The sequence below is a fragment of the Leopardus geoffroyi genome, chromosome A3, assembly GCF_018350155.1.
Source record: "Leopardus geoffroyi isolate Oge1 chromosome A3, O.geoffroyi_Oge1_pat1.0, whole genome shotgun sequence".
Classification (NCBI taxonomy): domain Eukaryota; kingdom Metazoa; phylum Chordata; class Mammalia; order Carnivora; family Felidae; genus Leopardus; species Leopardus geoffroyi.
Genome location: NC_059336.1, coordinates 98,301,737 through 98,327,963, shown reverse-complemented (window position 1 = coordinate 98,327,963; position 26,227 = coordinate 98,301,737). Strand labels below are relative to the sequence as shown.

The window sequence follows — 26,227 nt, the reverse complement described above, 5'->3', positions numbered from 1 at the left end:
GTATAATTAACAGAGTCTATTTCACAGAAGCCTAACCACATTAAATTGGTCCCATTAGGATTCTATCCTTGCTTTAACTCTTTGAGCTAAGCAATCACAGACCAAAATGCATTACAAATATCATGAATAAGATTCAAACTACAGGGGAGATTAAAAAAAAGTAGCAACTAACCAAAACACAAAAACAAAACAACATTCAGAAAACAATCTACTCCAAAGCCACTGAGTCATAAATCACAGGTGCATACTTCTTCCATTCTTGCTCTTTAATTATCACTGCTGACTTGTCTTGTTCTTCCCACTGAGAGACTTTTGCTCATGGGTTTCATCAGTAACACAAGTTGCTATGCAGGTGTGTAAGTGAAGCTCATCCCTGATAATCTAACAAATGTTAAGTGGGCTCCCAAGGGAAAGAAAAGCATAAAGGAGGGGCACGCACCTTCTGGATTATTTTCCTTGTTTGTGATGAGATGGCATCTCAAGCCACAAAACAGCTCTGCATTTTTATTTCTTAAAATTCATTTTTATCTTAGTATGTTCCATTCGGTTCTTCTTCTTGGAAGTTTCTACTTTAAAGCTTCCTCTGTCTTTTTTGTATGTCTATAAATGAATTCATCCCTTCCTGCATCAGACTTTTCATGAACATTCTTGCTACTTTTTAAAAACAAAATGTCATACAATCTCCCATTGTGAATGGTACGAGGTATTAATTCGCCTGTCAGATGAGTCCTTTCTGAAGCTGGGGCCCAAGAATACTGCTGTGAAAATAATGTAAATGATGCCCTGTGGAGCTGTCCATGTGATGGTACCAACTGCACAATATGTGTGATTATAACAATTTACTTGATCTATTGTTAAAGGATTATAGTCCAAGGCCTTTTTCCAGAATATTCATGTTCACTTGGGCTGATACAGTTCTAAAAAAATTGTTTTTTAAAAATAACATTGAGGGGTAGTTTATGTGTTTAAGAAAAATCAGGAAAACTCCACTGGTACAAGAGCCAAGATGTTGTACTGTCTGCGGCTAGCTGTAACATAGACAAGGGAGGTAGACTAGTGGGAATGGTCATACCCAAGACAGCTTCCCCACTAGCCCACCAGAAAGACTATTACAGGCACATTCTCAAAACCTAGCTTCCCAGTCATGATGAGGAACATCGTTTCAGAGTAAATGTAGTAACCAGCACAAGACATTCATTTACTGATTTTTTTTTAACCCCAATGTGCCCTTGAACATGTTTTTCTCTTAGAGCCTAAGTTACTTATTGTGTGATTAATACAAACATGCCCTCCTCACAATGTATATACTCCAGGAAGTTCCTGACTGTCCCCTAGCATCAACTCCCCACAAGCAAGCCTGCTCCTCCATAGAATTCCTGTATCTTTTTATACAATACTATACTGTTCTTTTGCACGCCAATTTCCACACAGGATTGTTACTCTTATGTGCTTTATATCTCCTCAGTGGTTGCTGAAAGGATTATTAGACACATTATGGATGAATAAATGAACGAATTAAGCTATTATCACTTAAGAACATTTGAGATCAAGTAAATTTATAAAATTTGTCAGTTTTTAAATAAGCCCTGAAAAAAGTATAACTCGGGACAGGAAAGATATGATAGGGAAGACGGAAGTCAAGATATTCAGTAACAGTTTTATAATTTGATTATTATATTTGGCAGTGCTGTTAACCCTTAAATAAAATTTATATAAAACTCTATAAAACATATAACAGAGGAATGAAAAAGGATATTTCCAAGTGTTTGACCCTTTTGCCTTAGGACCACGAGTATTTCCAAGAAACTCTACAGGTATGCAACTCAGTTTGTAAATCACTGAACTAACTTGCACTCAAGATCATAAACTCATAGGACATCCAACCAGAGGCGCATTACAGCTTTAATGGCTCTCCTGACTCTGCCCATATACTCCTGACTCTGTCCACACTTAAACTGACATTGCTGAGGGCCCGTCACCCACTGCCATTTCCTATATTCCCTGGGTTTAGCAACCTATCCTTAAAATAAGGAGAAATGTAAAGGGCCCAATGCTGGGTCTTGAGGCTCAGCATTAGTTGACCCTGTTAGCTGGTTCTACCGTTATCTATGGCCCGTTACTAATTACTGGGTTCTTATTTTATTTCTTATTCCCACAACTTTCTACAGTTGTGCTGTTTTAAGAAGGGGTAACCCTCTCATTATTTATTCATAATCCAGTACACCAATTCTTCTAAGGCCGTGCTTCTGCTTAGATCTCTATAATATCATGCTATAGCACAAACTCTATTTGCTGGTCTCACCCTCTCATTATTTATTCATAATCTAGTACACCAATTCTTCTAAGGCTGTGCTTCTGCTTAGATCTCTATAATATCATGCTGTAGCACAAAACTCTATTTGCTAGTCTCAGGTTGGGCTCCAGTGGCTGTGCTGGCATCCTGTTTGCCTGATGAACATGCTGCTCCATGTAGAAGGCTCAACTCCAGGGATTCTTGGCTATTGTCCTGTCCATAGATACTGTCTAGTTACCAGCTTCTGATACCTCCTAGTTTGGTCCATTCTCTAAAAAGGAAATTCAGACTGTTGCGTCAGGATGGGGTTAGCAAGGAGAAAGGAAATCAACATAAATGAAAATAAACTAATACTGCCAATGCCAGTTAGGGCCAGCTGTATTTCTATGAGTTCACTAGACTGGGAGCCAAGTGCTGAGCACACTCTTCCAATTCTTCTAGGAGTTAAGTAAGACGTGATATTGATAAAACTACTTTCCTGAATACCGAGCTCTGTATCTGTAAAGTGAGTCTGCTCGACGAAATAATCTCTAATATGTTTATAATAAATATTAGCAGGACTGGTATTTTAGAGTTTCACAATTATACCACAGAAAACAAGGACACTGTGTTTTTCATCTTTCTTCCACTTACGCTACAAATACTTCCCCAGATTGTATTATTATATCCACTCATGTGTATGCAATTGATCTCCTAGTGACACAGAGGAGCATGTACTCCACAACTTTCTTTCTCCTCAGAATCCCAAGTTTACATGTGGAACACTTCATCTCTGAGATCCTCCTCATTCAAGCTTTCCTCATCAATAATTCTTAATTCTCCACTGAACCAGAAAGATCAGGACACACACAGTCGTCCTGGAGGCCACTGCCACAATTACTGAGAGTAATCTTAACTTGGGGATTACAATATGCCATGCACTTCATCTAAAATTAACATATTGTAACTGCACAGTGATTCAAGAGATCATTTATTGTTCTCAGTTTTCAGATGGGATATCTGAGCCACAGAGAGTTTAGGTGCATAGATGAAGGTCACATAAATAGTAAGAGGCTAGGCAACTCCAGCATCTGTCCGTTTAAGCACTATGTCATCCTACTTCATTGGCTGACAGAGGAGGTTATAAATAACCTCTAATAGGCACATCACACAGACCACCTGCTCTTGTCTCTGCAGCTTCTTTCACTACCTCTCCCACTCTCCTGTCTGAAGCCCTTTTTCACCACCAGCAAAATCTCTATGCTGTCACATTACTTGTTTGATTTCTGCAAAAATCCATTTCCTCAAAAAAAGGCTCAGTGAAGTCAACCTTAAACTCTAAATGTCATGTCTGCCAATTAGCATTATGACCTTTACCAAGTCACTCTCCCTCTCTGGGTCTCAGTTTTGCTTTTCTATAGCCTATAAGGTTTGTTGCATCAGTGATTTTTTAACAATATGAAAAAAGGAATTTGACTTTTAGCATCTCATAGGAAGAGTTCACGCATTAGCCATCTATGAAATTATTTGTTATAAGTATTTCATCATTTTCAAATAAATCACTACATTTAGGCAATAATGACAGGCTTTAAAAGGAGAGGAGTTTTAAATATTTGTAGAACCTTGATAATACTTTGGTATATCCAAAGAAATCAATATTTTTTTCTTAATTGGTTAAAAAAAACAAGTGCATGTATTGGTGGATTAATAAAATAATTGTTGTCAAGTTTAATAAAATCTTATTCTTATAAATTTATTATATGGTATTCTAAAAAAAGATTAGTCCAAAGACTCTTGGCATCAATACCCAACAGACCAGATTTTGTCAGAGAGTCTCCCTGCTACCAACTCTACCTTTCCCATCTCTAGCTGCTGAGCAGGTTCTTTTTTATCAGGTCATGGAGATTTGACAGAGCTCTTGTTGCTCACTAGATAACATCATCTACAGGCTGTCCTTGTTCTCAACTGATTCAGTCAAGCTGACTTCCCCAGTGCATGCTCCCCTTGCCCTTGGAAGCACCTGCATTATAATAGTTATCCTGCTTCATCATGATGGTTTACTGTTACACCCTCTAGACAGTAAGCATTTTGATATTGGGGACTGTGTCTTGTTTAATTCTTACTCACTTTCCATTCCTCCTCCCATGCCAGGTCTATATTACCATGAGAGAACTGCAGCTTGAGATCAACCCCAAACCACCTTGCACACCTACAAAACTGATTTGAGGATTAACACAACAATCTGCACAACCTGAACCAAAGAACTCAGCAGGTACACAGCATGGAGAGGTGAACTGGGGGGAGAGAGAAGCCGTGGAGGGCAGGGAGCTGTTTTTGCTTGCCAAGAGAGGACAGAGACAGGGGAGAATATGGGAAAAGCACCCCTCGCCCAAAAGCAGCTGGAGAGAAAAAAGAAGAGCGGAAACAGCTGCAAGGGACTGAACAAAAAAGGAAGAAAGGAGAAAGCAGAGGGTTTAAATTCCATTAAGACTCTATAAACAGAGGGATCACAGAGTCTGAAACTATGCAGCTCAATACCTGGCGGTGCTCTGATAGGAAGGGTGAATCACCAGGAGCAGAGAGCAAGGTCCAAGGGGTCAGTGGGCCACATGGGGAGTGGTGGTTCCTCTGCTGGGAGGACATTTGGTAGAATTTGTGTGGCCTCACCAAAGGCAAGGGTCCCAGCAGATGGTAGAGATCAGCAACATTCGCTGGTATTGGAACAAGGACACTGGAAGTGAAACCTGGTGCCAGATGTGTGTTGTGATTTGCCATAGTCCCTGAAATGCTGATGCTACACGATCCCAAGAACGTTTTCACGCAGGCTGGCACCAGGCTGCAGTCTCTACACATTGGCAGCACCACGATCACATGAACATTCCTGAGGGCGGGCTGGCATTTCTTGGCTAGACCCTCCCCCAGAGGGTCTGAACAGGTCAAGGCTGCAGTCCCTCAGAAGTGAGGGCTTGCGAAACACAGCCCCATCTGAGATAAAACTCTGGAGACAGGTTGCACCTGGCAGACTGATGGCTTGGTCCCAGAGTGAAGAAGCAGGAAGTGGACAGAGGCCAGAGACAAAGGAGGGGTTCTTGACTGCCAGACGGGGAGAGCACATAGTTCCAATAGTGGAGACTGGGCAGCTGGGTGATGCCATTTTTACCCCTCCCGCGCATGTGCATACACACCTACAAGTGCCACAGCAATCCACCCCAGTAAGCTAAGCAGCACCATCTAGTGGAGAAAGGAGCCATTACATTAAGCCCGCCCAATTGGGCTAACTGTGCTCTTGAGGAACACCAAAAGTCTCTCCATCAGCTTAGTTTACGGATTATAAAGTGCTTCCTAGTTTGCCTTCTAGGGGAAACTGGAGGTAATTTAAATCATATTTCATTCTGTGCAACGGTCCATCTATTCAATTATTTTTCCTTTTTCTTTCTTTATTCTTGAGTACAGAAAGACAAAATTTTTATTTTCTGTTTTTGTATAAAAAGATTCTCCTTTAATTTTTTCTACTATATTTTTCACTTTTTTGTAAATTTTTAAATTTTATTTTACTTTCATCATCACAGTTCATTCTATTTTATTGTATTTGTTTTTTCAAATTTTCAAATGTTTTCCTTTTTTCTCCCTTTTTTTCTTTTCTTTTCCTTTTTTCTCTATTCTATGAAGCTTCTTTTAATAACCAGACCAAAACACACCTAAGATCTAGCATCCTTTATTTGATTTTTTGTGTTGTTTTAAATTTTTTAAATTTTATTTTTTTGCCTTATTAGTTTTCTTCCTTCAAAATGATGAAATGAAGGAAGTAACCCCAAAAGAAAGAACAGGAAGAAATGACAGGCAGGGACTTAATCAACACAGATACAAGCAAGATGTCTGAAACAGGATTTAGAATCACGATAATAAGAATACTAGCTGGCATTGAAAATAGGTTAGAATCCCTTTCTGCAGAGATAAAAGAAGTAAAAGCTAGTCAGGATGAAATAAAAAATGCTATAACTGAGCTTTAATCTCAAATGGATACCATGGCGGCAAGGATGGATGAGGCAGAGCAGTGAATCATCGATATAGAGGACAAACTTATGGAGAATAATGAAGCATTAAAAAAGAGGGAGACTAAAGCAAAAGAACATGATATAAGAATTAGAGAACTTAATGACTCATTAAAGAGGAATAACATCAGAATCATAGGGGTCCCAGAAGATGAAGAGAGACATATAGGGATAGAAGTTTTATGTGAGCAAATCATAGAGGAAAACTTCCCTAACCTGGGGAAAGGCACACACATCAAAACCCGGGAAGCACACAGAACTCCCATTAGATTCAACAAAAACCACCCAACAATAAGGCATATCATAGTCAAATTCACAAAATACTCAGGTGAGGAAAGAATCATGAAAGCAGCAAGGGAAAAAAAGTCCTTAACTTACAAGGGACGACAGATCAGGTTCACAACAGACCTATCCACAGAAACTTGGCAGGCCAGAAAGGAGTGACAGGATATATCTGATGTGCTGAATCAGAAAAACATGCAGCCAAAAATTCTTTATCTAACAAGACTGTCATTCAAAACAGAAGGAGAGATAAAAAGTTTCCCAGACAAACAAAAACTGAAGGAGTGAGTGACCACTAAACCAGCCCTGCAAGAAATTTTAAGGGGGACTCTCTGAGGGGAGAAAAGACAAAAAACAAACAAAAAAAAAAATATAAACAGAACAAAACAAAACAAAAACAACAAAGCAACAAAGACTAGAAAGGACCGAAGAATTCAACCAGAAACTCCAATTCTACAGGCGACACAATGGCAATAAATTCCTATCTTTCAGTACTCACTCTAAATGTCAATGGACTAAATGCTCCAATCAAAAGACATAGGGTAACAGAATGGATAAGAAAACAAGATCCATCTATATGCTGTTTACAAGGGACCCATTTTAGATCTAAAGACACCATCAGATTGTAGTAAGGGGATGGAGAACCATCTATCATTCTAATTGTCAACAAAAGAAAGTTGGAGTAGCCATACTTTTGTCAGACAATCTAGACTTTAAAATAAAGACTATAACAAGAGATGGAGAAGGGCATTATATAATAATTAAGGGGTCTATCCACCAAGAAGACCTAACAATTGTAAACCTTTATGCTCCAAACGTGAAACACCCAAATATATAAATCAATTAATCACAAACATAAAGAAACTCATTGATAATATCATAATGGTAGAGGACTTCAACACCCCACTTACAGGAATGGATAGATCATCTAAACAAAAAATCAATAAGGAAACAATGGCTTTGAATGACACACTGGACCCAATGGACTTAACAGATATATACAGAACATTTCATCCTAAAGCAGCAGAATACACATTCTTCTCAAGTGCACATGGAACGTTCTACAGAATAGATCACATACTGGGACATAAATCAGCCCTCAACAAATACAAAAAGATCCAGATCACATTGTGCACACTTTCAGACCACAATGCTACAACATCTGAAATCAACCACAGGAAAAAATTTGGAAAGATAACAAATACTTGGAGGCTAAAAAACATCCTACTAAAGAATGAATGGACTAACCAAAAAGTTGAATAGAAATTTGAAAGTACATGGAAGCCCAATAAAGTGATAAAAACACAACCCAAAACCTCTGGGACACAGCAAAGGCAGTCATAAGAGGGAAGTATATAGCAATCCAGGCCTTTCTAAGAAGGAAAAAAGGTCTCAGATACACAACCTAACCTTACACCTTAAAGAGCTGGAAAAAGAACAGCAAATAAAAACAAAAACCAGCAGAATACAAGAAATAATAAAGATTAGAGCAGAAATCAATGCTATCAAAACCAAACCAAACCACCCAAACCAAACAAAAAAATAATAAAACAGATCAATGAACCCAGGCTTTGAAAGAATTAACAAAACTGATAAACCTCTAGCCAGTTTTATCAAAAAGAAAAAGGAAAGGACCCAAATAAAACCAACCATGCAAGAGGAGAGATAACAAACAAGACAGCAGAAATACAAACAATAATAAGAGAATATTATGAGCAACTATATGCCAATAAAATGGGCAATCTGGAAGAAATGGACAATGTCCTAGAAACATATAAACTACCAAAACTGAAACAAGAAGAAATAGAAAAATTTGAACAGACCCATAACCAGTAAATAAATCAAATTTAGTAATCAAAAATCTCCCCAAAAACAAGAGTCCAGGGCCAGATGACTTTACAGGAGAATTCTACCAAACATTTAAAGAAGAGTTAACACCTATTCTTCTGAAGCTGTTCCAAAAAGTAGAAATGGAAGGAAAACTTCCAAATTCATATTATGAAGTCAGCATTACCTTAATTCCAAACCCAAAGACCCCCACTAAAAGGGAGAACTACAGACTAATCTCCCTGATGAATATGGATGCAAAAATCCTCAACAAGATAGTAGCCAACCAGAGCTAACAATACATTAAAAGAATTATTCACCACAACCAAGTGGGATTTATACCTGGGATGCAGGGCTGGTTCGATATCTGAAAAACATTATACCTGGGATATAGGGCTGGTTCAATATCTGCAAAACAATCAACATGATACATCACACATCAATAAAAGAAAGGACAAGAACCACATGATCCTCTCAATAGATGCAGAGAAATCATTTGACAAAATACAACATTCTTTCTTGATAAAAATCCTCAAGAAAGTAGGGACAGAAGGATCATATCTCAAGATCATAAAAACCATATATGAAAGACCCACAGCTAATATCATCCTCAATGGGGAAAAGTTGAGAGCTTACCCCCTCAGGTCAGGAACATGACAGGGATATCCACTCTCATCACTGCAATTCAATACAAAATTGGAAGTCTTAGCCTCAGCAGTCAGGCAACACAAAGGAATAAAAGGAATCCAAATCAGACAGGAGGAATTCAAACTTTCATTCTTTACAGATGGCATAATACTCTATATGAAAAATCCAAAAGATTCCACAAAAAAATGCCAGAAGTGATCCAGGAATTCAGCAAAGTCACAAGATAGATATAAAGTCAATGCACAGAAATCGGTTGCATTTCTATACACCAATAATGAAGCCACAGAAAGAGAAATCAGGGAATCTACCCCATTTACAGTTGCCAAAATCCATAAAATACCTCGGAGTGAACCTAACCAAATAGGTGAATAATCCATACACTGAAAACTATCGAAAGTTTATGAAAGAAATTGAAGAACACACACACACACACACACACACACACACACACACACACACACACACACGAAAACGATTCCATGCTCCTGGATTGGAAGAACAAACATTAACATGTCGACAATACCCAAAGCAATCTACAAATTCAATGCAATCCCTATCAACAACAACACCAGCATTCTTCACAGGTCTAGAACAAACAATCCTAAAATTTGTATGGAACCAGAAAAGACCTCGAATAGCCAAAGCAATCCTGAAAAAGAAAACCAAAGCTGGAGGCATCGTAATCCCAGACTTCAAGATGTATTATAAAGCTGTAATCAGGACAGTATGGTACTGGCACAAAATAGACACTCAGAAAAATGGAACAGAATAGAGAACCCAGAAATGGACCCACAAACGTATGGCCAACTAATCTCTGACAAAACAGGAAAGAATATCCAATGGAATAAAGACAGGTGTCTTCAGCAAATGGCGCTGGAAAAACTGGACATGGACATGCAAAAAAATGAACATGGACCATTTTCTTACACCATACACAAAAATAAACTCAAAATGGATGAAAGACCTAAACTTAAGACAGGAAGCCATCAAAATCCTCAAGGAGAAAGCAGGCAAAAACCTCTTTGACCTTGGCCGCAGCAACATCTTACTCAACATGTCTCCAGAGGCAAGGGAAACAAAAGCAAAAACGAACCATTGGGACCTCATCAAAATAAAAAGCTTCCGCACAGAGAAGGAAACAATCAACAAAACTAAAAGGCAACCAATGGAATGAGAGTTGATATTTGCAAACGATATATCAGAAAAAGGGTTCGTATCCAAAATCTATAAAGAACTTATCAAACTCAACACCCAAAAAACAAGTAATCCAGTGAAGAAATGGGCAAAAGACATGAATAGACACTTCTATGAAGAAGACATCCAGATGGCTAACAGAAACAGGAAAAACCGCTCAGCATCACTCATCATCAGGGAAATATAAATCAAAACCACAATGAGCTACCACCTCACACTTGTCAGAATGGCTAAAGTTAACAACTCAGGCAATAACAGATGTTGGCGAGGATGTGGAGAAAAAGGATCTCTTTTGCACCGCTTGTGGGATGCAGGCTGTTGCAGCCATCTGGAAAACAGTATGGAGGATCCTCAAAAAATTCAAAATAGAACTACCCTACAACCCAGCAATTGCACTACTAAGTATTTATCCAATGGATACAGGCATGCTGTTTCGAAGGGGCACATGCACCCTGATGTTTAAAGTAGTGCTATTGACAATGGCCAAATTATGGAAAGAGCCCACATGTCCATCGGCAGATGAATGGATAAAGAAGATTTGGTGTATATATATACAATGGAGTATTACTCAGCAATCAAAAAGAATGAAATCTTGCCATTTGCAAGAACATGGATGGAACTAGAGGGTATTATGCTAAGTGAAATTAGTCAGAGAAAGACAAACAGTATGTGACTTCATTCATATGAGGAATTTAAGATACAAAACAGATGAACATAAGGTAAGGGAAGCAAAAATAATATAAAAACAGGGAGGGGAACAAAACATAAGAGAATCTTAAATATAAAGAACAAACAGAGGGTTGCTGGAGAGGTCGTGGGAGGCGGGATGGGCTAAGTGGGTAAGGGGTATTAAGGAAGACACTTGTTGGGATGAGCACTGATTGTTACACATAGGGGATGAATCCCTGGAATCTACTCCTGAAATCAGTGTTGCACTATATGCTAACTTGGATTTAAATTATAAATAATAGAAGATAGATAGATAGATAGATAGATAGATAAATAAATAAATACTGCAGCTTGAACTTTATAACCAAGGAGGCAATGAATGTTTTAAAATAACAACAAATACCCTCTCTTCTATAGTTATGAGTCTACACTTGGGAGACTGTAAAAGTTCTGTAGGGACTATGTTTCTGAAACATCTGCTGGGATATCAAGTGGGAAGTATCTCACCCTAGCATCCCTTCTTCTAGGCATCCCTCTTCTGCAATCATTTTTGCTCCAGAGAGTGTCTCTCCCTCAAACAGCAAGCTGCTGTCTGAAAGTCACACACTTTAAAGCATTATTTGGACCCTGGAGCTGCCTAAAATGATCATGAGCAGCAGATCCTTTCACTGCTGTATATACATTATCTAAACTAGATTTTCACTTCTTCCAAAGTCCTATTGCATATCTTATTTCTTCTGTTTCCACCGCTACCGTCTTTTCTTTTTTTTAAATATAATTTATTGTCACATTGACTAACATACAGTGTGTAAAGTGTGCTCTTGGTTTTTGGGGTAGATTCCCATGGTTCATTGCTTACATACAACACCCAGTGCTCATCCCAACAAATGCCTTTCTCAATGCCCATCACCGATTTCCCACTCTATCCTGCTCCTTCCCCCCCATCAACCCTCAGTTTGTTCTCTGTATTCAAGAGTCTCTTATGGTTTCCTCCCTCTCTGTTTGTAACTATTTTTCCCCCTTCCCTTCCCCTGTGGTGTTCTGTTAAGTTTCTCAAGATCCACATATGACCACTGCTATCATCTTATTCCAAATTACTCCAAACCTGGACCCTCTCTTCTTTCTAAAGGTAATTGCCTTCTAACCACAAGTATTAAAATTTGCTTTGTCTTATGTTATAACAGGGTATATAATTCATAGTGTGAATGCAAGATATTTGTAGATAAATTGTGAAAACTAATTTGGACATTGATAAGAATTTGATTTTCCTGTAATATATCAAATAAATCTGAACAACCTATAGTAATAATGATACTGGAAAGCACTGTGAAATAAAAACTTTAAGATGGAAAGAAATAGAGATCTAAATTTTTAGACTGCCCCAAGTCTCAATATGCCCTGAATTAGCCACCCTGAATAACTGCTACAGACTGAATATCTGTGTACCACCCAAAGTCATATGTTGAAACCAATGGGATGCAATTAGATCATGAGGGTTGAGGCCTCATGAATGGGATTAGATCCCCTAAAAAAGAGACCCCAGGGTGCTCTCTTGTTCTTTCTGCCATGTGAGGTCATAGTAAACAGTTTATGAACCAGGAGGCTGACTCTCACAAGACTCTGAATCTGTTGGTGCCTTGTTTTTGTACTCCCCAGCCTCCAGACCTGAGAAATAAATGTTCATTGTTTACAAGTAACTCAGTGTATGGCATTTTTGTTTTAGCAGAAAGCAGAGACAGAAAATTGATGCCAAGAGATACAGGTGCTACCATAACAGATACCTAAAAATGCAGAAGTGGTTTGGAACTAAGAAATAAACAGAGGCTGAAAGACTTTGGAGGTGCATGCTAGAAAAAGCCTACATTGCTGTAAATGGACCATTAAGGACAATTCTGGTGGATCTCAGAAAGAAAAGAGGAGATGCAGAGAAAGTCTCAATCTTCTTAAAGAACCAATTAAGAATTGAACAGAATGTTGGTAGAAATATGGATAGTAAAGGTCATTCTGGTCAAGTCTTGAATGGAAATGAGAAATATGTTATTAGACAATGGAGAAGAAGCCATCCTTATTATAAATTGGCAAAAATCTTGGATGAATTGTTTCCATATTCTAGTGTTTTTTGGAAGGCTAAATTTGTGAGTGGAAAAAAAACCTGAATATTTGAGAAAATATCTACGCAAAATTTTGAAGGAGCATCCTGGTTCCTCTTGATGACTTAAATTACTTAAATGCTGAATTGTTAAGCAAGAGGAAGCATAACTTAGACTTGGAAGAAAAAGAAGGAAGAAGTGAAATTATCTTTGTTTGCAGATGACATGATGATATATGTAGAATACCCTAAAGGATCAACCAAAAAATTTTAGAACTAAAAAGTGACTTTAGTAAAGGTGCAGGATACAAAGTCACATAAATCATTTGTGTTTCTACACATAAACAAACTATCTGAAAATGAAATTAAGAAAACAATCCCACTCAAAATAGCAACAAAAAGATAAAATACTTAGGAATAAACTTAATCAAAGAGGTGAAAGATTTTTACACTGAAAATGTAAAACATTCGGGAAGAAAATTAAAGAAGACACACAGATAATGGAAAGACATCCCATGTTCATGGATTTTAAGAATTAATATTGTTAAAATATCCTTATCACCCAAAGGTATCTACAGATTCAATGTAATGCCCATCATAATTCCAATCAATGGCATTCTTTGCAGAAATGGAAAAAAAAGAAAACAAACAAACAAACAAAAACAATTCTACAATTTCTATGGAACCTGAAAAGACTTCAAATGGTCAAAGTAATCTTAAGCAAAAACAACAAAGCTGAATGTATCACATTTTCCGACTTCAAAATACACTATAAACCTACAGTCATCAACAGTATGGTGCAGGATCTAAATAGAGATTTCTCAAAAGAAGACATACAAATCTTCAACAGGCATATGTAAAGTTATTCAACATCACTGATCATTAGAGAAATGCAAATTAAAACCTCAATAAGATAGCATCTCACATTTGTTTCAATGGCTATTATTGAAAAGATAAAAGATAGGGGCACCTGGGTGGCTCAGTCAGTTAAGCGCCTGACTTCGGCTCAGGTCATGATCTTACAGCTTGTGAGTTTGAGTCCTACGCTGAGTTGAGTCTGATGACAGCTTAGAGCCTGGAACCTGCTTCGGATTCTGTTTCTCCCTCTCTCTGCCCCTCCCCCACTCACACTCTGTCTCTCTGTCTCTGTCTCTGTCTCTCTCTCTCTCTCAAAAATAAACATTTAAAAACTTAAAAAAAAAGAGGGGCGCCTGAGTGGCGCAGTCGGTTAAGCGTCCGACTTCAGCCAGGTCACGATCTCGCGGTCCGTGAGTTCGAGCCCCGCGTCGGGCTCTGGGCTGATGGCTCAGAGCCTGGAGCCTGCTTCCAATTCTGTGTCTCCCTCTCTCTCTGCCCCTCCCCCGTTCATGCTCTGTCTCTCTCTGTCTCAAAAATGAATAAAACATTAAAAAAAAAAACTTAAAAAAAAGATAAAAGATAACAAGTGTTGGTGAGAATGGGGAGAAAAGGAAACCCTTGTGCACTATTTTTGATAATGTAAATTGGTTCAGCCATTATGAGGTCAGCCAATATGGAGGTTCCTCAGAGAATTAAAAACAGAGATACCTTATGTTATAGTAATTCTGGGTATACATGCAAAGGAAATTAAATCACTTTTCAACAAGACATCTGCATACCTGTGTTCACTGCAGCATTATTCACAATAGGCAAGACATGGAAACAAGCTAATTATCTGCCAGTAGATGGATGGATATAGAAAATGTGTCATTTGCAAGAACGTGGAAAAACCTGGAGGTCATTATACTAAGAGAAATAAGTAAGCTACAAAATGACAAATACTGCATTACCTCACTTATACATACGGCATCTAAAAAAGATGAATTCATGAAAGCAGAGAATAGAATTAATTGTGTTTGCCAGGGTTGGGGGGCAGGGGAAGTGGAGGGATGTTGGTCAAACATCAGAAAGTTTCAGTTAGGTAGAATGAATAACTTCTGGAGATCTAACCTATAGCATGTTCACTGTAGTTAATAATATTGTATTATGTACTTAAAAGTTTCTAAAAGAGTTGACCTTAGGGGTGCCTGGTGCCTGGGTGGCTCAGTCAATTAACCATCCAACTCTTGATTTTGGCTCAAGTCATGATTTCATGGTCTTGAGATCGAACCCCTCTCTCTCAAAAAGACAGAGAGAGAGAGAGAGAGAGAGAGGGAGAGAGAGAGAGAGAGTTGATATTAAGTGTGCTCACCAGACACACAAAAATGTAAAGTGATATTATTATGCTAATACATTAATTAACTATGGCAATCATTAGCTAATTGTGGCAATCATTTCACTATTTACATATATTTCAAAAACTCACATTATATACCCTAATGCACATTATTTTTATGTGTTGATTATATTTCAATAAAGCTGGTAAAAATAAAGAGGAGTATTAAAATGTCCAACTATTATTGTTGAATTATCTATTACTTCCTTTAATTCTGTCAATTTTGCTCCATATATTTTAGGGTTCTGTTTTTAACTGCATGTGTGTTGGCAATTATGTCCTCCTAATTTCTGGCCCTTTTATAACTGAAATTAATTCTAGTAATGATTTTTGTCTTGCAGTCTATTTTGTCAGTTATTAGGATACTTTTGGTTTGTACAGTGATCTTTTCCTGTCCTTTTGTACTCCACATATTTGTGTCTGTATATCTAATATGCATTCCTTGTGGACAATGAATAATTAAATGATATTTTAAAATCCATTCTTCCAATATTATTTTTTATCAGATTGTTTAGGCTATTTGCATTAAATGCAGTTGCTGATATGATAGGATATATGTCTGCATTTTGGTATTTCTTTTCCATACACTTTTGTCATTTCTTTATTGCTCCATGACTGCTTTCTTTTGTGATAAACAGATTTTTCATACCATACTATTTGAATTTACTTTTTGTTGCTTTGGCAATATTTTAGAAATTATTTTACTTCATGGTTTCCCATATAAATTTATAACAATCTAGTTTGGATTAATATCAATTTACATTCTTTATTATGCAAAAGTTTTAACATATCTACATTTTTCACTGCCCTTTGTAAAATTATGAATAAACTAATTTCATCTTTACATATTATGAGCCTAGAAACATAATTGGTAATTGTTTTATGCAACTGCCTTTTAACTGAGATAAGAGAAGAAAAGTCACAAAAAAAGATACCCTTATCCTATCTTCGTATTTGACTATGTATTCAACTTTATCAGGTTATTTATTTGTCTTGTGGGTTTAAATTACTGTTTAATGTCCTTTGATTTCATCTTGACAGCCTCCCTTTAGTATTTTTTGCAGGACAAGTCAGCTAGCAACAAATTCTCAGTTTTTGATAATCTGGAAATGTCTTAATTTCTCTCCTTTGTTTTAATGAATAGTTTTTCTGAATATAATTGTTTAGTTAATAGTCTTCTGGTCAGTACTGTGAATATGACTTTTTATTGCCTTCTGATATATATGGTTTTCAATAAGAAGTAAGCTGTTAATCTTATTGAGGATTCCTGATATGTGATAGTCAATTTTGTTTTGTTGCTTCCAAGATTGTGTCTTTGTCTGTTAACAATTTGATTATAATGTGTTCAGAAAGGATCTATTTGAGTTTATTCATTGAACTTGAATGTGTGGATTTGTATCTTTCACCAAATTTGGGAAGATTTGGTCACTATTTTTTTCAAATATTCCTTTTGCCCCTTCCTATCTTCCCATTCTGGGATTTGCATAATGTGTATGTTTGTATGGTATCCCCCAGGGGTTCACTTTTATTTATTCTTTTCTTTCTTTTCCTCACAATGGATAATTTCAGTTATCTTATTTTCAAGTTTATTTATTATCTTCTGTCTGCTTATAGATGTTGTTGAACTCCCAAATGAATTCATTTTAATTGTTACACTTTTCAGTTCCAGAATTTTTGTTTTGTTTCTTTATAATTTCCATCTCTTTATTAGCATCTCTATTTTGTTCATACAATGTTTTCTTGACTTCCTGTAGTTCTTTGTCTATGTTACTTTGTTCTTTAAGCATATTTAAGATAGTTGTTTTGAAGTCTTTTTCCAGTAATTTTGATATCTGAGTTCACTTGGAAAGAGTTTGTCAACTTATTTTGATTCTTTGAAAGAGGTGTATTTTCCCGTATCTTTGAATCCTTCGCAATTTTTTGTTGTTGTAAAACTGAACGTCTGAGTATTATAACGTTGTGACTCTGGAAATCATATTTTTATACTTACTCAAGATTTCTCTTTCTCTGTTTTTAAATTACTAAAGACTTTAAATTAGAGACTTTTCTCAATTATTTTTGCAGAGACTATATTTCTTTTTAAGGACTGTTAGTGAAGTCTCTATGAAATCCTAGCTAAGTGGACTTAAAATCCTAAAAAAATTAAAAAAAATAAAAAAATTAAAAAAATCTATCAAATTATAACATATGAGGTGAGGATTAACCAGGAGACCTGAATTCATGGTCAATAGCAGAAATGACTGAGGTATGTGGAAGATATTGTTGACAGCCCTTCAGAAACTAAGACTATGAGGAGATAGGCAACAGGAGCTTCCTCTTCCCATGATTCTCAGTGCATGCTATATTAGTGAACTGACTTCTTAACAGGGGTTTGTAGCCCAGAGGTTATATTCACACTGGTTTAAAGTAGTTCAGGCAAACAAAAAGAAAAAAAAAAAGTATAGTATCCAGGACACTAAAATGTAGGATGTGTAAACATGGTAACCAGTGATATAAAACCAAAGTTTGAATTCCTCCCTTTGACATCTTGCTCTTTGCTTTATAAACAGAATTCATGAAGGCAAGATTGGAAATACTGAAATATAAGAGAGTAGTTGAACATCAGAGGACAAGGAAGTGTCTTGAGAAGAAAAATACATCACATAAAGCAAAGCTGAGCTTCTTGAGCTTCTGAAAAAGTTGCTTTCAAGCACAAATTTCTCTCAATTCTGCATTTGATTTTCCAATCAATTCTGCTTGTCTTCTGTCTCCAACTACTAGATTGTTCGTTTTGTTTTTGTTTTTGTTTGTTTTGTTTTGTTTGTTTGTTTTTTGGCTGGCTGTACAATTTAATCAGTGCAGATTATTTTACAGAAAGAAATGTATGGGGGTGGACATGGACCTCCAAGCCCCATCTCTTAACTCGCTCTCTGGTTCTAAGGATGGAGGGGTAGGAAGACAGCCTGTGAGAAGCCTCTCCCTCCAGGGGCCTTGGGGATCTGGGTGGCAGACCCACTTGCCCTGGGCTGAGGGGAAGCAGAGGGGACAGAGCCGGCTGTACAGTACCATTTCCACAGCAGCCTTGCTGCCTGCTTACTTTGGGAAGGAAAAGAAGGAAGAGGTGGCTCTGCCTTTAGGGCTGAACCAAGAAAAAGGGGACTCTCCAGGACCACAATGGGCTCCTTTGGGGGCTACACAGCCACATTCCACAGTCTGCGTGAGGGGATGAGCTGCTGGCCCTTCTCCACAGTGTCCCCTCTCCCAGTGCCCTGGGGGACAGGGAATGGAGGGGAGGAACCCCTGAGCCTGGTGCCTGGTGCACCCGTCAGCACCCTGTCTCCCTGGGGCATCTGGGACCCTGGCAGTGGATGCCTGAGGCCGGTGGGGTTCTGAGACCCCTGAGGGTGGTGGTGTGGGTGAGGGTGGGTGGGAAGAGGCCCAGGAAAGATGCCCAAGCGCATCACAGCTCAGAGAGAAGTGGATGGGGGCTGGGAGCCCAGACTTGGTGGGAGTGAGGCTCCTAGGTGGAGGGGCCTTGACAGACCCCCTTTGGTCCTGGGTAAGGCAGGCCAGGAGGTATGGGCTCCAGGAGGTGTGTACATACCAGGAGGTGTGTTACCAACACTCAGCTGCCCCCTTCCTCATCTGTCCCCTCCCCAAAGTTCCCCTCTCTGCTACCTGGGCCAGCCTCATGGCCCTCATCGCTGCCCTCTCACTGTCACTGCCCACCCCGGGCTCTGCACACCCATCAGGGTTGAAGGGAAGACAGGCCACGTGGGGCCATTGGAGTCCTGTGTCCACACGCTCTTGGCAGCCTGTGAAGTCCCACAGGGTGGATTTGGGGTAGTCCAGTTCCACTCGCAGGTGCTCATTGTCAAACCTTCAGTACTTGGTGCCCTTGTAGAAGGACATGTAGGCTGTGTCTTTGCTCAAGAAGGCAGATCATTGATTTTAAGAAATATATTAGGGCTTGGGGTATAATAGATAATTTAAATGGATAGAGATAGATAATTCATAGTAAATCTAAACAATGAATCCTTAGACACGTAGAAGATACTCCCTAAAAATTAATGTGTGCAAAGCACAGATTAACCCAAATAAATCTAGTATTATCTACATCTTAAATTCTACACATTTTGCGCATCCAAAAAGTGTTTGTCTGCAATGATTCTATTTCTCTTTAAAGTCACCTAATTTATATTTTTCTTACTCATGTACATTTAATCATGGAAACAATGTTTACTGAGGTTCCTTTGAGTCCTCTTTTTTTTTTAATAATTACATGAAAAATAAGATTTTACTACCATTCAATACAGTTTGGTTACATTTAACATAAAAGCAATGAAATGTTAATAATAATCTTGGTATAAATTTTGCTTTAGAATTTAGAATGAATAATAAATTTTTAAAAAGACAAAATAAATATATAAAGATCCACATACTATTCAGGCTAATAGATGTGTAGCGGAAAGCTTAGGGGAAATACTTAAGCCTCAATCTATTTATGATCATATCTTTTGCACAGAGGCAAATGCTTTCTAAAATGTTCTCACATATCAACTACTTAGAATTTTAAAACTTTCACAATATTGCCATTAAAATATAAACATGTAGAATAAATTACAGATGTCCAAGGTCATGAAAACAGGCAATAACAAAGCCGAGATGCAAACGGGATTCTCTGGACTCCTTGATCAGCACTCACTCATTCCAATTTCCTCCTGCTGTCCTGGACATTATCCTTTTTTCCCTAGAGAAATCCGTTCTGCTATGCCTTCTTACTCAATTTTTTCCTACAAGATCTACCTTTTTTCAGTGTTTTGCTATCAATGAAAAATATCAAAATGAAAGAAAAATATGCTGCTTTACTAATATGAAAATGACCATAACCTGGTGCGTTAGCTTCCCCAAGAGCATGCCATTTTCAAATAGGACACTTGTTTTCCCTTTAGGGATAATATCTAACTTCAAACTATAGACTCCTATGGCAACTTGTGGTGAAGAATATTAGGCAGGGATTCATTCCTATTGCCAACAAAATAACAATGTGATCTGTTACACAGCTTGTCTGGCCTGAAACATCGCACTTATTCATGAATAATGCAGTAGATAAACTAATACTCAGTCTACAACTTTCAGAGTGTTTCTACATGAATTATCCCATTTAATCTCATGTCATAGGACATCACATATTCTGGCCTGAAAAACTGACAGAAACAAAGACTGTGAGAAAAAGCAGGTGGAGTCAATGACCATGTTCCAGACTAGTCCCAAAATATGTAAAGTAGTATGTCATTAATGCTCAAGCTTTTACTTAACATAATTAAATTGACACAAACCTACTGATTTTGTATACAGTTAGGTGAAGAACCCACCACACTGTTCAGGATATACTGTTGACATATGTCATAGTCTAAAAGCCTTTTTTGACCATTTTTATCCTCTGTCCTACACTCTGAAAATAGGAAGTTTCTACTGATAACTTTGACATGAAAAGTTCATCAATGAAATAACCTCGGGCTTAATATGTATTTGAATAAAACTAATCTGAAACTCATTAATAATGTTACTCTTAAAAATATAAAATAACATAAAAATAAAAATAAAGTAAAATAAATTAAAAAGTCTCCTTCATTTCATCCTATTTTCCTAAAAAAGTCTCCTTCATTTCATCCTATTTTCCTTTTGCCTCCAAACTGTAGTTTGATTGAAACTTGTTTCACAGCACTTCAACCCACAAAGCTAGAGTCACTTAGTAAACTACCCACACAAATTAACCCCAAATTCTATTTGTTTCCAAATTCTTTGTTTCTTTTCTAATGCTGGATTTTCTTTTTATTACTTGTAAAATAAAACCATAATACCAATAACAGAAAAAAACATTATTTGGATAAGCATTTTAGTTCTTGTTCAACTTGTCTTAGCTTGAGTTCCTGCCTTGCTGTCTGAGGGACTATCGCCAATGTGGTTCAGAATCCATGACTTGTTTCCTCCAAACCTGAAGCTAGACCACTGAGCTTACAGTGAAAATAATGCTTATTCTCTGAAAGCAGATGGTAAAGACACTGTGAACTCTGTTTTATTATAAAAGAAAGATACCATAGTCATTTTTATTTTCAGTGTGTAGGCTTCAAACATAGGATTGAAGGATTTCCCAACAGATATTTGTTGAGTTATGAATAAATAAACAAGTAAATGAATAAAGAATGTTTCTCATGATTTAGTAAGCAGCTCACGCTCTGGGATTATGTATCTGCATGTCTGTGTATATTATCTAGGTATTTCTTGAATACCTTGGGTATTGCTGACCCATCTGAGATGTTTTATATAGTCTTGTCACTCAAGTCTTCTTATGTCCCCAACAAATATACTCAGTTTCTGAGATGAAATGTGAGATTAAGAAAACTGTCTTCTGGGAGCACCTTGGTGGCTCAGTCAGTTAAGTAACTGACTTTAGCTCAGGTCATGATCTCACAGTGTGTGAGTTTGAGCCCCACATCAGGCTCCGCACTGACAGAGTAGATGCACTCACATGTACACACTTTTTCTCTTTTAAAAATAAATAAATATTAAAAAATAAATTAGGGGGCACCTGGGTGACTTGGTCGGTTAAGCGTATGACTTCAGCTCAGGTAATGATCTCGTGGTTCCTGAGTTTGAGCCTGGCTTTGGGCTCTGTGCTGACAGCCTGGAGCCTGGAGCCTGCTTTGGATTCTGTGTCTCTCTCTCTGCCCCTCCCCACCAAAACTACATAAACATTAAAAATTTTTTAAATAAAGAAAACTGCCTTCTGTTAAATCATACCAAACATGTTTGAATTTATTATTTTTTTGTAGAAATTAAGAAAGTGAAAGCAAATGTGCCTGCTGTAACTACTCCAGTCATGAGGGACAGACAGCAAGCAGTTCAGATTGTGGCAAGTGGCCTGCAGCATTTGATCGTAGTCGCCATGAGTTTGCCCCTAAATCCCAAAACCTTCCTGAAAGGATTAACAGGAAAGCCAGTAATGACAAAACTCAAGTCCAGAATGGAGTACAAAGACCACCTGGTATCTGCAGACAGCTATATGAACATGCAGCTCGCAAATGCAGAAAAATACATAGATGGAGCATCGTCTGGACATTTCAGTCAAGTTATAACAGGGTGTAATAATGTTCTTCATATCAGGGGTGTTGAAGAAGAGGAAGAAGATGGGGAAATGCGAGAATTGCAGCTTTTGTGGGAATTTTTTTTTTTAAATACATATTTCTAGACGATAAATAGGTTTTTTTTTTTCCCCTTTGGACATCAATGCAAGATATTTCCTGAAAGTAAATGCAAGAAATGTAAGTCTAAATCACATCTTGGGAAACTGAGTAATTTTCAGCAAAGTATCAGCCATGTGACCATGATAGTTTAGATCTGCCTTTTGTCTAAACTATCTACTCAGAAGTTACTTTTGATAGATCCTATGCATTTTGTACTCACAGAATAAGTTATTCAGAATTTTGAGCGGGAAGATATCAGTCATAATTATTTTAAATTGTGAAAATACCAAATTTCCAAATCTGGCAGTGATATAGATGCATGTGTAATGAATTTGAATGGACTGATTTATGTGAAGGATAATATACTTCTCATAAGATGAGAATCTTAGAGTGATTCTTAACCAAAAGTGAACATCAGAATTATATGTAATTTTTTTGAGATGTACACATGCCTGCTCTGCTCTCACCATCAACCTAAATTGACTGGGCCAGATATTCATTTTAAAAGAAGTTTTCCAAGTAAATCTCATACACATCTCAAAATGAGTATGGTTGGTGGTTACTCAATTTCTAATCTAATGGTGACAAGTGAAAAGCTGCATTAGTTTATGTAAATCATGGACTGCTGAAATAAGCATTCCCCAAAATGTCAGTGGCTCAGTTAATAAAGGTGTATTTTTTAATCAGATTGCAATTTGTTATGGGTCATTCAGAAACTAATATCCTTTCATGTAGTAGCTTCTAGTGTCTGCAGTTCCTTCCCTTAATACTATACATATAGCCTTTCGAGAGGAGAAGGTAGGCCTGCTTTTAATCACTTCATTCCAGAGGAACATTTTGTTAATAGGACACACTACATTGTCCCAGCTAAATGAAAGGGAGACAAGAAATATCAATTAGCAATGATCCAAAGGAGAAAGTGACAAAATTTGATATGGGTGATGACTAATAACATAATAAGTAGCCAATAAAAATTGAAAGATAAATATAATTCTGAAACATGATTTCTTATATGATCCTTGATATTCTTACATCGACTATGTCTTACTACAGAAATTTAATATGTCAATATGCTTAATACTGTAAAACAAATCTCATACTAGTCTAGTCCTGACTATAAAAATAAATAAATTACCGACTTCCTCAAGAGTTCTAAAACAATTATTTGATTAGTTCAGCACTTTTAGTATCTCCATTTAGTTTCATTGAGAAAAATAGGTCAAATCTATTTTTCATTGCATCAATTAACTGCTCCAATGATACACGGTCTTCCACCCAACAACTACTAGTGAAGGTGACTGCTCCAAGTGTTGCAAAAAAAGGGAAAAGATCATTTCATTATGGGAAATTGCACTGGTCTATGAAAATTATACTTAGGCTACAGATATGTATTTACTTCGTATTCTCCAATATTTGGCTCATTTTCTTCCATGTGAGTAAGCTCCGATCTTTAAACTCAGAATATACTTTAGTGCCAAAGAAGGAATGAATGGCCTTTGGTTACCAACTTGCAAGTCTAAAGATCAAAGGGAATATATGCAGGGCCTATAGGTTCGGTGAGTTAATTACAACTTCTGTATCATAAATTTCTACCTGCTTTGTGTTTTTTTTTCAAGGATGAAGTGAGGATAATGTATAACGTGCATTACATTACGAATAGCAGCTATAAACAAACAAACCAAAAACTTAATATATAAGGTTGACCCCGTGAAATTATTTACGATGATGTGGTAAAGCTAATAGAGAAGTTTACTTATCAGTATTTGTTGAAATTAGTATCAGTATTAATTTAATAGGATCTCCCTACAACTCATATAGGGATATTAGACTTAGGAGATTTGACACCGTGAGGAGCTAGATGATTTTTACCAGGCAAGTGATGCATTTATTTTTTAACAAATTCTTATCTTTTCTTTAAGAGAAAGAGCTACTGTAAACTCTGAGATTTCCGCTATTTTGAGTCACACAGAGCATTTTTAGAAAGTAATTGGGGACAATTATTTGCAATCTGGAACTAATCATGATTTGAGCCATTTAGCTAAAATCTTTTCAAAAAGTCAAAGATGAAAGATATATGAAACAAAATGAGGTCCCTTATCAATCCTAATCTAGGCATCCTGAAATCACATAGAACTAACCAAATTTTAAGTGCATTATGTTAAATGGAGGAGTTTAAATTGATCACTAAAAGACAGGATTGTCTAAATGTGAAAAATGGAAGTTTAAGAATAATTGCTATGAAAAAAATAAAGCTACTACCAGGGAGAACTACAAGAAGGCTACAAAAGGACATTCTAAAAAAAGAAATTCTTATATACAAATATTCATGTTTAACAATGTCAAGGTTTACATATTCACAGCTGGTAAAGCCCAGTTAGGATTATAGTTTCAATTATTGTTACTATATTAAACTAATTCTATTTAAAACATAATTCATTATTTCTATATGCATCCCTCTTGTGTTTTTAAAATTTTACTTGAGTGCAGTTAACACACAATGTATATTAGTTTCAGGTGTACAACATAGTGATTTGACAAGTTTATACATTATGCTATACTTACCCCAAGTGTAGCTACCATCTGTCACCATTCAATGCTATACAATCTCAGTGACTACATTCCTTATGCTCTGCCTCTTATTCCCATGACTTATTCATCCCATAACTGGAGGCCTGTATCTCCCACTCCCCCTTCGTTCATTACGTCCATTCCCCCTACTCCCCCGCTCCCTCCCCACCCCAGCAACCATCAGTTTGTTTTCTGTATTTACAGGTCTGATTCTGCTTATTTTGTTTCTTTTTAAATGGCATCATCAAATTCACAAGTAGTGGCTGATTTCACAAGTAACAGAATAAAGAGTTATCCTTAACCTCTCTTTTTCCATACTACTTATTCATGGCATTTCTAAGGAAATACCAGTCCTATTTATTGTACTTCTTTAGCTCAGAGATTATTACATCCACTGGTCGCTTCAAGAAAGTCCTAACTAGTTTCACTGTCACTAGTTTTGCCTCTCTTCCCACAGTGCTGTCAGACTTGTCTTTTCAGACCTCATGTCTGATACGTGTTTTTCCTAAATAAAACTTTTTTTTTTTTAATTTTTTTTTTCAACTTTTATTTATTTTTGGGACAGAGAGAGACAGAGCATGAACGGGGGAGGGGCGGAGAGAGAGGGAGACACAGAATCGGAAACAGGCTCCAGGCTCTGAGCCATCAGCCCAGAGCCCAACGCGGGGCTCGAACTCACGGACCGCGAGATCGAGATCGTGACCTGGCCAAAGTCGGACCCTTAACCGACTGCGCCACCCAGGCGCCCCAATAAAACTTTTTTTTAATCATTGCCTATAAAGTTCAAAATATCTACTGCATCAATTACAATTATAGCCTATGGGGCAAATCCAGTCCACTATTTATTTCTGTAAGCTAAAATGATTTTTACACTGATTATATTTTAAATAATTATATAGTTACTTAAACAATGTGTTTGATTATGCCTCTTGGTCTGTAAAGCCAAACATATTTACTCTCTGGCCCTTTATAGAAGAAGATTGCAGAGCCCTGTGCTAGGAACCTGTGGAGAGCCCATTACATACACTATTACCATTGCATTAGCTTTACCTCTTATTACAACATTGACACCTATTTTCTAACCAAGACATCCCTGGAAACTGTTGAATTTTTAGAAAATAAAATGTTCCTTCTCACCTCTGGGCTTTACCTCAGTTCTAAGTCTGA

At 37.2% G+C, this 26,227-nt stretch overlaps 1 protein-coding gene and 1 long non-coding RNA gene across 2 annotated transcripts in view; both read left to right on the top strand.

The window, feature by feature from the left end:
• Positions 1-18,022, top strand: part of LOC123579724 — a 34,473-nt gene extending 16,451 nt beyond the window's left edge. The window contains exons 2-4 of the long non-coding RNA XR_006702919.1: positions 4,424-4,544; positions 14,686-14,810; positions 17,816-18,022. This is a non-coding gene — a long non-coding RNA (uncharacterized LOC123579724). The remainder of the gene's footprint in view (positions 1-4,423; positions 4,545-14,685; positions 14,811-17,815) is intronic.
• A 4,116-nt stretch (positions 18,023-22,138) lies between these two features.
• On the top strand, positions 22,139-24,118 carry LOC123581406 (small nuclear ribonucleoprotein F-like). Its single transcript, XM_045447476.1, has 2 exons — positions 22,139-22,463; positions 24,109-24,118. Exons 1-2 carry the CDS (start codon positions 22,195-22,197, stop codon positions 24,116-24,118), a joined length of 279 nt encoding a protein of 92 aa, XP_045303432.1. The 5' UTR covers positions 22,139-22,194.
• The last annotated feature ends 2,109 nt before the right edge of the window (positions 24,119-26,227 follow it).